The sequence below is a fragment of the Balaenoptera acutorostrata genome, chromosome 6 (genome assembly GCF_949987535.1).
Source record: "Balaenoptera acutorostrata chromosome 6, mBalAcu1.1, whole genome shotgun sequence".
Lineage (NCBI taxonomy): Eukaryota > Metazoa > Chordata > Mammalia > Artiodactyla > Balaenopteridae > Balaenoptera > Balaenoptera acutorostrata.
In genome coordinates, this window is record NC_080069.1 from 62,294,291 (window position 1) to 62,308,434 (window position 14,144).

The 14,144-nt window shown below is 38.8% G+C and overlaps 1 protein-coding gene across 1 annotated transcript in view; it reads right to left on the minus strand.

The window, feature by feature from the left end:
• Positions 1–400: 400 nt before the first annotated feature.
• Positions 401–14,144, minus strand: part of LURAP1L (leucine rich adaptor protein 1 like) — a 47,708-nt gene continuing 33,964 nt past the window's right edge. The window contains exon 2 of the mRNA XM_007176745.3: positions 401–1,142. Within this exon, the coding sequence (XP_007176807.2) occupies positions 768–1,142 (375 nt within the window). The 3' untranslated portion in view covers positions 401–767. The remainder of the gene's footprint in view (positions 1,143–14,144) is intronic.

Sequence of the window (14,144 nt, forward strand, 5' to 3'; positions counted from 1 at the left end):
ATCAACAAAATCTCAAAATACTATTAAATTTAGGACACCTTAACCTCTAATCACCTCCATACCTAATCTCAATTATTCTTTGAAATTTGGGAGAATCATACATATAATTACACAACTTAGTCTACAGCTTGAGTTAGAATCACTGATGACAAAATGCTGATCTATGAACAGCAAATTTAACTGAACAGATTGCATAGAGTTGGGGCTTCCAAATGATTGTCATGAGAAGTGTGTGACTAACAGTATTGTTGATTTCACGCTAGGACATTGTGGCCTAGAAATAATGCCTAGCTTTGTCCCAAGCATTTTGTTCAACCTAACATACAAACAGTAATAAACCTCAGCGTCTTCTGAAAAATGAATCTTTGAAACATTTAAGAATACAAGCAACAAAATTAGCTAGTATCAGACTTTGGTTTATTGTAAAATTTAGCAAAGTTTATCTTGTAATCCCTGACCCCTTGCTCTGAAAACAGAAGCAAAAACATAATTATTGCTTATTCTTTTCCCCCTACCTTATTTGTGCCACTGTGAAAGAAGGGAGAAAAATCGCTGTAATAAATAAAAATAGAGACATAAGAGAGACAAAGATAAATCAGTCCAGGTGAGAAATACTAGGAGCAACAGAAATACCATCAAGCCGTTCAAAATAAGCTTCTTTTTAAAAGGTTGTCATATTTTAAAAAATCACACCAAAAATATAGCAGCGGAGAAGAAGGATAAATACAAGTTAATTGCACACCAATCCCATGCAAAAGACTGGGTCATTAGCCAAAGCAGTAGTATTCAGAATCCAATTTGGGACGCTTGTGCAGTGCGTGTGCGTCCCCTATGACTGAGTTGTCACTGAAGTGGTCCAAGTCTGACGGGGTCTGATGGCCTGGGACGTCATCTGCCAAAGTGTCCAGGTAGCTCCCCACGGAGATGCCATCCAGCCCGTCGCTGCCATCATGGAGGCTGTTGTAGCTGCCATATAAGGAGGTGCTCTGACTCTCCAGTAAGCTGCACAGGCTGCCGCTGAGACTGCTGCCTCGGCTGGTGATGGTGGCTTTCTCTTCAATCATCCACTTGATGGACTCAATGCTCTCGTTGATGAGGAGCAACTGGCGCATAAGCCTGCCATCTGTGGCTCTGAGGTTAACCTACGGAGGACAGGGAGAGAGGAGAGACCGGCCGGTTATACGATGTTCTTGAAAGACCCGAAAGGCATTTAAATTCTGTCTTCTGCAGTCCGTGATTTTAAATTCATAGAATAAAATACCAATTCACTTGAGTGCAGGATCTTTTTGAAAACTGCTGACCAATGGTAGGCGTCTTAATCAAAGAACTCACTTCCTGTCAGCCCCAATCAGGCTCCAAAAGCACAAAAAAACTCCAACTGCATCCCTGACCCTAACCAAGCTGCCTGGAAATAACCTATTGAATGTCAGATTCTGTCAAGAAACTTATTCTCTCTCTGGCCAGATTAATAGTTTATCCATGTTAATTGAGACTATGTGTGTGGATATTGAGAGGTGGGGAGAGGAGGAATGTGTATAAATTAAGGAATCATTATCGTCATTGCAGCAGCTCCTATTTTTTGAGTGATGTTGTGGCAAGCACCATTACAAAACCTCAACACTCATTATAACAGTCACCCTGTGCCCTAGGTATTATTATTTTTATCCCCATTTTATAGATGAAGAAACTGAAATCTACAAAAAAAAAGTTAAGAGTACAGAAAAGGTCTGCACTTTTTATGACTATATTGACAAATATATAATGCTGAATAATGCTTTTATTTTTAAGAAGAACCAAAGTGTTTTAATATTCCCTGAATCCAAAAGTGTGCTGATACACAAGGCCAATCCACTCTACACAATGGATGTACAGATGTTTTCTGTAGATCTGATTATTTGCTTCAAATTTGTCAAGGGCAGTCCCAATCAAAATTGGATATGAGACTCGGGGAAGGTTCTAGAACTCCCCAAAGGGCTTTCTGGGTGTATAGTCTTTTTGATGGTTTTAAGTTACTTCAGAGAAATCTGTCTTCTCAGCCACAAAGCAGAATTTCTTTGTAGGCCCTACAGTTCAATGGGAATATATGTTAACATCAAGGGTGTGGTGGTTCTGGGGAAGTTGGGGAAAGCGAGGCTGCAAGAAGTTTCATGATAGCCCTTGTCCTTGTTGGAACTGAAGAAATAAGGCTCCTACGAAAATGCCGGGGCCTGGACGGGGAGGCAGAGACAAATTTGGCCACCAGAGGGCCTAGTCACACTCATTATGGTTTGAAAGGGATTCCAGTTTCTTCTGTTGGGGTCTTTAACCCAAGAGGCTGTACTTTGCTAATTCTCTCTTTAAGACCCAGGACTAATTCAGATTTGTGGGTTTTTAGAATTCTCAAAGGCACTCAGTCGTGAGTGACTCAAGCCATAAGGGAGAAAGAAGCCTATTGTCTTCAAATGTATGCATTCATATTGTAAAAATATTTCCTGGGTAGGAGTTAATCTATAACTGAAGGGGAACTTTGGATTGAGTGAATATGATAAACAGACATTGGGACCGATGGAATTTCTACAGTGACTTCAAAGATGTAAGATTATAGGTTGAAATGTGTGTGTGTGCATGTATATGCACACACGTACGTATGTATGTATAAATATAAAAAGCATGAAGTACAGTTTAAAAACCCTTAATTTTGCTAGGATATTAAATAAAATAACTTGTGTGACTACCTTATCTTCTCTGAGAAATGCACCAAAAATGCATAGGGGGTCAGCAATGAAAATCATTTCTCTCTGAGGTATTCATGAGCAGAACTTAGTAAGTCTTGAGATGCTTTTCTATTTGTGGTGTTGTCTCAATGACCTTGCAGTAATGTTGTGTGGGGGAAGGATGTTTTTTGGCAATCTTCGTATTCAAATACTCCCCATACTCTGTGAGTCATCAAGATGCTGTTCAAATTACAAGTGATACAACAAATATTTACAGATCATCCACAATTTGCTTACATCCACTGAGGAGCCTAGAAAATAAATAGGAGCCAAAGTCTTACAAAATTCTTCAGTTAGGCATCTGTAGCTGATAAAACTTGCTGTGCCCATTGTAGGCATGGTGCAATATAAGTGTGACCATTTCCCGACAGCCCCGCAAATGAACCACAGCTGCATTTGTTCACGTGCCCACGCTGTCCTGTGAAAATGTTCCCGCGTGTGCCCAGCTCTGGGCGTGTTCACTGTTACTCCCCTCACTTGAAATACTCTCTTGTTCTCCAGATCCTCCCCATTCTTGAAGTTCTACTTCTTCCATCAAGCACCACTTGCTGATTCTAGCCTCTTCTGCTGGCCCGCTTAACCTCTACATCCTTTTAGTTTGTATCTAACAGTATATCTTAATTTTGTACACTTACGTTGCTACCCATTATTGTGTCTTCTCACTGGTTCTTCAGGTAAGCTTTCAGTTCCTTAAAGAAGCCATGTCTTACATTTCGTCCATCTCTTAAGGTCTGTCTTATGCATGGATTGCTTTTTTTTTTGGAAATAGTCATAATTTTAGGATCTGAGAAAGTTCAGCTCTTGAGACAATAATAATACACATTCCCAGCAACTGTGTCAACTGGGGGTTAAAACATACTTAGGATAGTTTTTTCCAGCAGTTTTTGTCTGAGCTACACAGTGGCTGCATCACATAAAAATTGTTCAGTTTTGTTGAGCAATATGAATGAGAGGGGAGTAGACGCTGAAGTGACAAAAGCTTCCTTTGACCATGAATGATTTATTTAAATAAAAAAAAATTCTTTTCTTCTGAAAGCAAACATTCACAGGCCATTGAACCACTGTTAGGGGAAAAATGACGAAAGCGAGTCACTTAGAACGTGTTGATCTGGCTGATAATGATTACAGACTTAACTGTCTAACCCTGTGTCCTCCTGGGGAAAGAGTAAACAGCTTCCCACCGTGGGAGCCCTGGGCCATCTGATTCACACGGCTTCCTGCCCATTACCTGGCGCTCCAGGCCACTTCACACTGCTTTCTCCTGGAACTAAGGTGCGATTATGCTACTGCTGATGAACCTTCAAAGTAGGAACAATTCACCACAAGACTAAATCACAGTGTGGCTTCTGTCTCCAATAGCTGCCCTGCCTTTCCTCACTGTTACTATGTCAGCCCTTAGGAAGTCTGGCCATCCATTAAAAAGACAGTAGACTTGCCCCTTGGGCAGAAATATGTGTGGTTTTCTCACTTGAGGTCATATAAGATCCCAGGGCTTTACTCTGAGGATATTGGGAGTTGGGAGGCCCTCCTCATTGTCTGAGGTTAAGTGACCCCTCCTTGGAGAGCCCCTTCCTGATCAATCATGGTATCCAATCCCCATGCTTAGTTGTACCCAACATTTCTATGTTTTTATGTTCCCTCATAATACTTATGACTAGTGGAAATCATCCTGCTTATTATTTTTACTTATTATTTTCTGTATCCCACATGAGCTTGTAAACATCACAGTGAAGGGGACTTGGTCTGTCCTGTTCACCACTCTGTGCCCAAGACCTACAAGAGTGTTTGACACATAGTAGGTATACAATTAGTATTTGTCCAAGGGCTGAATGATGGCTTCAGGTTGAACCATCTGTCAGGAATGCCCCTCCCTTGGGTTTTGCTGTGATATGATACTTGAAGGGAAAGAATAAGGTAACTTCAGGAAAGAGCTTTGCAACATTGAAGCAAATCCAGTATGAAATCCCATTCCCATTCATTCACAGAATTCAAACACTGAATAACTGGGGCAAGGTTATTCCTAGCTTAAATGTACAGATCACAAGATAGTATCTCTGAAAGGAAGTGGACTTCATGGGGTGAATCACACTCCAAACATTACTCTGTTTGTTCCAAGGTAATAACTGATACTAGCACAGCGCAGTTGTTCTGTGAACACTTGGTGAAAAAAGTTAAAGGGAACAAACAAATAGGACATTACCAAAAAAATTTTTTTTGTAAGGTTTTCATTCATTGATCCAAACAGATGTCAATGTCCTTTCCTCTTTTCCTCTTCACTTGTCCACTCTAGCCATTACAGTTATTGCAATGCACTCCATCTTTGTACTTCATAAGTCTCTCATGCTTTAGGATGTAGCCTAACAGGTCTCTCAACTCTAGACTGAATGAAGCCTGAAATTTCATGTCATTTTTGAACAAGCAATGAACTGGGTCTAGGGTAGAAATTGAAATGGGGGGTCTTGAAAGAGCAAATATTCTTTTTTTTTTTTATTGGAGTCAAATCGCTTTACAATGTTCTGTTAGTTTCTGCTGTACAGTGAAGTGAATCAGCTATATGTATACCTATATCCCCTCCCTCTTGGACCTCCCTCCCATCCACCACCCCATCCCACCCATCTAAGTCATCACAGAACACAGAGCAGAGCTCCCTGTGCTATATAGCAGGTTCCCACTGCTATCTATTTTACACATGGTAGTGTACTTATGTCAAACCTAATCTCCCAATTCGTCCCACCCTCCCCTTACCCCTCTGTGTCCACATGTCTGTTCTCTACATCTATGTCTCTATTCCTGCCCTATAAATAGGTTCATCTGTACCATTTTTCTAGATTCCACATTTATGCGTTAGTATACGATATTTGTTTTTCTCTTTCTGGCTTACTTTACTCTGTATGACAGACTCGAGGTCCATCCACATCTCTACAAATGACCCAATTTCATTCCTTTTTATGGCTGAGTAATATTCCATTGTACATATGTACCACATCTTCTTTATCCATTCATCTATCGTTGGACATTTAGGTTGTTTCCATGTCCTGGCTATTGTAAATAGTGCTGCAATGAACATTGGGGTACATGTGTCCTTTTGAGTTATGGTTTTCTCAGGGTATATGCCCAGTAGTGGGAATGCTGGGTCATATGGTAGTTCTATTTTTAGTTTTTTAAGGAACCTCCATACTGTTCTCCATAGTGGCTGTATCAATTTACATTCCCACCAACAGTGCAAGAGGATTCCCTTTTCTCCACACCCTCTCCAGCATTTATTGTTTGTAGATTTTGTGATGATGGCCATTCTGACCGGTGTAAGGTGATACCTCATTGTAGTTTTGATTTTCATTTCTCTAATAATTAGTGATGTTGAGCATCTTTTCATGTGCCTCTTGGCCATCTGTATGTCTTTGGTGAAATGTCTATTTAGGTCTTTTTAATTGGGTTGTTCATTTTTTTGATATTCAGGTCCATGAGCTATTTGTATATTTTGGAGATTAATCCTTTGTCTGCTGCTTTGTTTGCAAATATTTTCTCCCATTCTGAGGGTTGTTTTTTCATCTTGTTTATGGTTTCCTTTGCTGTGCAAAAGCTTTTAAGTTTCATTAGGACCCATTTGTTTATTTTTGTTTTTATTTTCATTACTCTAGGAGGTGGGTCAGAAAAGATCTTGCAAATATTCTTAATAACAAACTTTTCCAGACCTATGTTTTTGTCCAGACTATCATTTTAATACCGCAAGAATACAAAGGCTATGAATTAGCTCAGTGGAATCCAAGAAAGAGAGGAAGTGGTCACATTTTCATTTAATCAGGGAGTTGCCAACTAAGTTGACTTCTTTGGTGATGGTGTGAGGAACACAGGACAGGGCTCTGGCCTGCCACTGCCACCGTCTACCTGTTGACCTTTGGGCAAGGTGGCTTGGCATATACAACTAACGTATACATGAAGAAGAATCCTGGGGGTTTATTCTGAGCTCCAGTGAGCCACAGGATCCAGTGAACGTAGGAAAGCAGTCTGTGAAAAAGACTAGTTTCTGCCCAATAATGAAGATTTAATTCAACTGAGGAATCCACCTATCACTTTTGTCTGCTTTTTATATTGAGGTTTCAGTGAAAATGTTATTTGCTAAGAAGATTCTGTAGATCAGATTGTCTCAGGATTACCCTTCATTCTAACATAGTCTCTGATTGTTTGTCATTCCTGTGGCCATTTGATTACAAAATTGTTTCCACTACTAGAGAACCATTCAGGCTCTACAGGAGACAGACCAATCAATTTGCTGCTCCATCTCCGGCAAATTACTTATCTAGTAAAAAACTCATGGCTGAAGTTTGAGCTCTCTGTGAATTTTAATCACCTTATCAGAAATTGTGTGGTAATAGTAATTTTAGCTCTTGCCATTTGAGTTTCACTAAAAATCGTATTTGTGTCTGCTCCAAGAGAAACATACATATCATCTTTAATAGGTCTATATATTAACTGAAATGTGCGCATGAGCTGCTGGATGGATCTGCCAAATAGGGACATTGCTCACTCCACCTTGTCATCATGCAGGCTTGCACAGCGCCGTGTGTTCATCTCTCTCACAAAGCTCTCCTGCACCATTTTTATCCTTTTATTTATGGGAATTGACTAATCAGATAAAAGCAAGCCATCTCCCAGTTATAAATCCCTACTATAAAATCCACAGTATCCATGACCCAAATCCCAAATGTCCAGAAAGCTGTTATATGAATTAGAAGACTACTTCGCAAGCAAGTTCATAATCATGCACATGAAGAAAGGAAAATAAATAAGATTTACCTTTCAATGTGATGCCCTAATCCTAGTGTCTAAGTAGAAGAAACCAATCAGCATTTTTTCAAATTTGTAGTTAGTGGGAGGCCTCTTTTCTAGCCATATTTATTTCTAAATATACAAAAAAAAAAAAAAAGTCAAAAGCATCTATGTGTACTCATTTAAAGAGCTACTGTAAAGGTGCTTAGAATATTGTTTTTCCGGTAGTTTATCCCAGTTTATCTGGATGTTCCCTTTATATAACCTCCTCGTGTCTAAATCTGCTCCCTCTTCAAATTTGCCAAATCCTCATCCTCAGTTTGATGAATACAGAAGATTTTCTGCCTACTCATCCTTGAAATTTCCAGCAGTTTTATTAATAGCTTTAATTCTAAAGCACTCCTCTAACTGTTCTCTCAGAGGACCCATAAGGATATCGCTGTCTCTTTACAGTCTGAGAAGACACTCTACAATATTTGCACCCATCGCTTTTGGTTTAGAATGCTTTAGGAGAAGAGCCTGTAGCATTTACAGGTCAGTGATATTCTGCCAAAGCTTTCCTCTGCTTTCTTAGCCAGTTCAAAGTTTACAACAGAATTTGTTTTGAATTGGGCAACAAAGGATTCCATTTTTACATCAGTCGGCTTTGTCTTCCTCCATTTGAGTTGTTTTTATGTGGAATTGAACATTAACTAAAACAGTTCACTTTTTTCTTAAAACCTCACAGAAGAGTAATTTCCCCAAAGACTAAATTACTACATAAAAACACTATCATCAGCACAGCTGACCGACTGATGTTGTTCTGATAAATTAGAATGCTGCATCTGGTTTATTTGAAAGGGGCACATGTGACTCCCCTGAATCTTGAACAGAAATTCCTGCCACCAGGCCTGCTCATGAGATCTGTATAGTGTCTGCTGGTGAGTCCTCCGATTACCAAAGTAAGACAGAGAGCTTTTCAGCCTTATTCGGTCAGGTTTTAGGTCCAGTTGATACTTAGATGCCTATGACGTCAATTCCTTTTCCATATCCTAGTACAGTGAAAATTGTTTTCCTGAGAGCTTTTAATATGTATATGCAAAGTGTAATTTTGGCTAATGTAAGAGACTGTAAATCACCTGAGCTGCAATTCATCTGGAATGATGTCACTAAAACATGGACTTCCCACATTTGTAGCAGAACACGGACCAGCCAAGAAGTGTTTCCACTAACTTATAATAAATGTTCTCTCTGCATGTGCATTTTTTAAATTTAGAACTTAAAATGATATTTTTACATGGAAGACTAGGATATGGTAATGTACCCCTCCGTGATTTGTAGTGGCCATGTTTCCCTTGGGAGGGAAGGAGGCAGGGTGGTGTGCTGGTAGATGTTGAATAATTGGCTCCCTGGCAAAACTATGCACACACGTACACACACACAAACATGCATACATGCATGTAGTAGAAACTGTTCTGATACAAAAGGGGTGTAGCACACTCTTCACAAATAACACTAAAATATACAGTACCTTTTATTATAAATTCCATATACTGTAACTAATTGATTCTCAGAGACTGCTTTTGTTCATTTTTGTTGAATTCTTGTATGTACAGCAACTTGGGGTTTCAGTTTCAACCATAATTTAACACACAGAATTGATCCCAGTCCACTAACTCTTTTCTAAATAATTTTTCATCCTTAAATCTGATACGTGATCTGTTGTTAAAGTATTTTTCACCCTAGTACAAATTATATTCATTAAACTGAAGCCTGTTTCAGCCTTAGCGCGAGTTACGTCTGAACTTTACTGGTTTGTCAGTGATGGGAGCAATTTTGCTGAACTGGATAATAGTTTTTGACTGCATGAAGAGTATTTACCAATTTTTTTGTGCTATTGATAATGTAATAGCTAAGGACATGACACTCTTTTAAGCTGAATCTGTAGTATTAACATTTCCCTGTCTTGAGGACAATCAACAAAATTAAGTCAAGTTCTGATTTATAGCATTTTCCAATTTCTGTGCTGTAAATACTCCTATCATGGCCAGTTTCAAGCTACCAATGTGATGTCACTAAACAGGGTTGGTAAGAGATCCTTAGTAGCACAGCATTATGTAGTGTGAAAACCCTGTAGATACAACAAATGTTTTAAATAACCTTAAAAAAAATTAATCGTAAAATGTAGAAAATAATTACAAAGTGATGATTTTGAGTATTTGTTACCTTTGTTTTTTCATATAAATTATTAATTTGTAGGTTTATATACATACTTTAAGTTTTAATTGTGACTGTGGTTAAAAACTAGTATATAAAACTCCTAAAAATTTAACAAACATCTCCCACACCCCAGTAGGACCCCAGTAGGAGTTGCCTCCAGTCTACCACTGAAGGTATAGAATAGAAGCTTTCCCTAGTCTACTGCGTTTGTGATAAGTAGATTAGAGATTTCCATTTTTCCCCTTAGGCCATTTTTTAATAGAGGATTAAAAGCTCAATGGAATTTTATCTTTTCCCCTAAGAAGAATTTGAGGGAGATATAAAATATTTATACCAAAGTTACTAGTGTTTTTTTATGGAAAGGTTTCAAATACTGAATGTAGATTGTTCTTTAAGCATCATTGAGATATAAAATGTATTTGGAAAGGGAATAATCAAGATGTCTAAAACTCACTTAAGTATTTGCATTTCTATATTATAATTTCTAAAATATGCTGTGAACTTCTCTATCTTGGTAAACAGAAGGAAGTAGACCCAAGCAGAATTAAGTAGTAAGAGGTCGCCACCATAAACAGAGTATTTCTAATTCAGAATTATTCAGCAATGCACTTAGGGGCTGTTGAGGGAATAGGACATTAGTCCTTTTTTCCCATGGTCCTGAACGTCCCTCCTTGTACAAATGCTCAATCTTCTCTTTCAGTAATTACTGGATATTGATATTAGATCTGTTTGGCACAGTCCTTTTGCTCCCTTTCTCTTCCTCAGTCCCTCAACTCTTTCTAATCTGCTCTCTGCAGCCCACTGGTCCTACAGGATCCCTACATTTTTTCCTATTTGTTGAGTATGAGAGAACTGAGTTGCAAGGAAAATTAATCTTTGCAATTGTTAGAAAGTAACATTAACCAGTGAGTAAAATTAAGTGAGGAAGCAGCCTCTGCAACAGAATAAAGCACATGGCCCTTGCTTCTTAGAGCAGTGCTTCTTGACATATGGATCACCTTGGAATCTTGTTAAAATTCAGATTCTCTTCACTAGTTCTGTGATCCTGCATGTCTAACAAGTTCCCAGTGGATGCCAATACAGGTGGGCAGCCTCTAAGATATCTCCCAATAAACCCCCTCTCTCCTGGGATCTACATCCTTGTGTAGTTCCCTGCCCTTGCGTGCAGACTGGACCTATTGACTAGTTTCTCAGGAATAGAATATGACAAAGATGATGGGATGTCACTTCTGAGAAAAGGTTACAAAAAGACTGTGCTTTCTGTCTTGGGTATACTCTCCCACTTGCTCTGAGGAGAGCCATCTGCCAGGCTGTGAACTGTCCTATTGTGAGATCTCCATGATAAGGAACTGATATCTCAGGACAGCAGCTAGCAAGGCGCTAGGCCTGCCAAGTGCTACTGGCTATGTGACTGAGCTTGGAAGCAGATGATCCCTGAATAGAGCCTTGAAGTGACAGCAGCCCCAACTGACGTGCTGATTGCAGACTTGGAAGAGACCCTAATCCAGAGTCACTCAGTTTATCCGTGCCCAGACTTCTGACTCATAGAAGCTGTGAGATGACACGTTTGTTGTTTACCTTGTTAAGTTTTGGAGTATTTGTTATGCAGTGGGGATAGCTAATACACCAATGCTGTTGGTATATGGGCTATACTATGAGTAGCAAGGATCTAGATGTCTTTCTACTCGTGGATAATTTTGGATGGTAGATGCTGGACCGCCATGTCTGTGGAATGCTACACTATTGATACATTGTTTTATAGTTTGAAAAAGGTAAATAATTGTGTAAGTAGTTAAATGTTTATTGATGGAGACAAGAAATGTTCAAGAGACACAAGGTCTTCATTGAGGTACCATCTGCATCTCCCATAGGACCACCTTTCTTCTCCCTAAGAAAAGATGGTTTATTACCCTCAAGGAGAAATGACAAATGATATCTCTGGTATTTAGTGACACAGATGATGCTTTCAATAGATATCACTTATAAATAATACTCCCTATAATTTGATGGTCATAAAATGGAGGGTATAAGATAATAAATGTAAATAATAACATTCAGATATAGTTTAAGAAATTAGAATGCACTAAGATTAACTATACTAATATCTTTGAATTTCCAATATTGACAAATTCACTAAATTACACTCTTGCTTTTCAAAATTCTTCATTTAATTCAAAGAGTTCACTTTAATTTGGCCTCACTAGGGGAAAGGAAGGAGGAGATTAGGTTAAGGATAAAACCTGTATTTATTGAGTGCCTCCTATGAGCCAGACTTTGTATTTCATATATTAACCCAGTTTCTTTAGAAAGGGCCTTCTGTAGAATGGTCCTTTTGCATAGGAAATGTAACTGAGGCACTGACATTTTTTAAGAACCATTCATGTTTTTACTTAATGTTGATAATTTGGTAATATTTGGAATATTTCACTCTATGATGAAGATTAGTTTTCTTTTCTTTTTCATATGATGCCTAAACACTGACTAAATATTTTCATTTGGGAAAATTTGGGCAGGGCTCTCCAGATGACACAAGTTGGAGCAGTGATCTCACACCCTGAAGAGCGGCCAGTGAGAAACACCTGCCGTATTCCAACATTCACTGATCATACACTGACTTTTTTTATCTAGTGATTTTGTCTCATTTAAAAAAAAAAACAAACAGCTTTAGGAATATTAATAAACATATCTGCCATTTATTAACTGCTACTTATATGCCATGCCTTAAACATTAACTTATCTGATACATTTAATGTCATTATCACAACAAATCTGTGAAGCTGATTATTATTCTCATTGTGGTTCCAATCTGACATATAAAGAGCTTGGAAGTTATCACTCCTATCTTCCCAGCAAGAAAGAAACTTAAACTGAAAATCAACAACTTTTCTTAGATCCCTCAGAGACTTGAGGTCACAGGGTAAACTGCTGCCCCCAGGAGACAAAGAGGTGGATACAGAGGATCGTAGCTTCCTGAAAACAGATGCCCAGAATCAGAAGGCCCATCTGGAGCCAATTATCAGTGGGAAGACTTAAAGTTGTTAATTGATGAGTGCTGGAGATTCAGTGTGGACTAGCTTGAGAGTTAAAAACTTCACAGGGAGCCCCACACTTTCATGAGTTTTACCTCCTGCAGCCCCACCAGGTTCTCACTATCCCCGATGCTGCTGGCACAGACAGGGGGAAAGTGAGCACTCCCAAATATGCCCAGAGCTCTCTGTTCTCCTTCACAAGGCCTGCTGTCGAGGGACACTGTTTTACCAGAGCCTCACTGACTGGGGTTTTACCAAAGCCTAACTAACCTGGGGGAAGGGAAATGCCCAACTCAGGCTCACGAAAAGACTGAGACCTAATCATGGACTACAGAATGCCTCTCCTTCCCTACACCTAACATCGCAACGATAGGGCTCCTGCATAAGAAAAGGGATTACAGCTAAAAGTACTACAGGCCTCAGGCTCTATTTGAGGAGTCTCTAGGAAAACCCAACGACAACAGAATAGACATAAAAAAGATCCTAGAGGAAATATTATTCTCTGATACCTACAGCTACAGCATACAGTAAACACAATCTAACTCTTAGTCAGATAAATATAAAACCTCACATCAAAGCCCTATTTATCCCAGTTCCTTTTATACCATATACAGCTTTCAGCCAGGAATTATAAGACATGCTAAAAAGCAAAAAAGTCTGAAGAGACAGAGCAAGCGTCAGAACCAGACTCAGATACGGCACGCATTTTGGAATTCTTAGACTGGGAATTTAAAATAACTATGATTAATATGCTAAGGGATCTAATGAAGAAAGTAGGCAACATGCAAGGACAGGTGGGTAATGTGAGCAGAGAGAGAATTTGCAGAAAGGATCAAAAGGAAATGCTATAAATCAAAAACACTAAAATATAAATGAAGAATGCTTTTGGTGAATGTATCAGTAGACTGGACACAGCCAAGGAAAGATCAGTGAGCTCAAGTTTAAATGTCTCTTCAGTGATGTGCTGGAGCATAACCTAAGAGGCCTACCAAAGCATAATTTAACTATCTAAGGGGAGATACCTTTGTGTGACCCATAATTTACTACTAATTTGGCCCAGATTTATGAAGTTGTAAGTTGACTTGTAGATTTGTGTTTGGAAGACATGAAAATGATTTCTGTCCAGTGAAAAAAAATAAATCTCCAAGTTATGGTTTTATTGTCCTGCTCGACATTAAACAGTTTTGTCTCTAACCAAATTATTTCATATGTCTTTCCTGAGAAAATATATAAACTATTCCTCTCTTTTGGACCAGCTATATCATCTTGATGCTTCTCTCATTAAATGAGCTAAATAAATCTTCAACACGTGCTCCCTCTGTTTGTACGAGAGCCATGTTTCCAACTACTTAATAATTACACTTTAATAGGGTTGGAGGTTGCCATCAAGATGCCT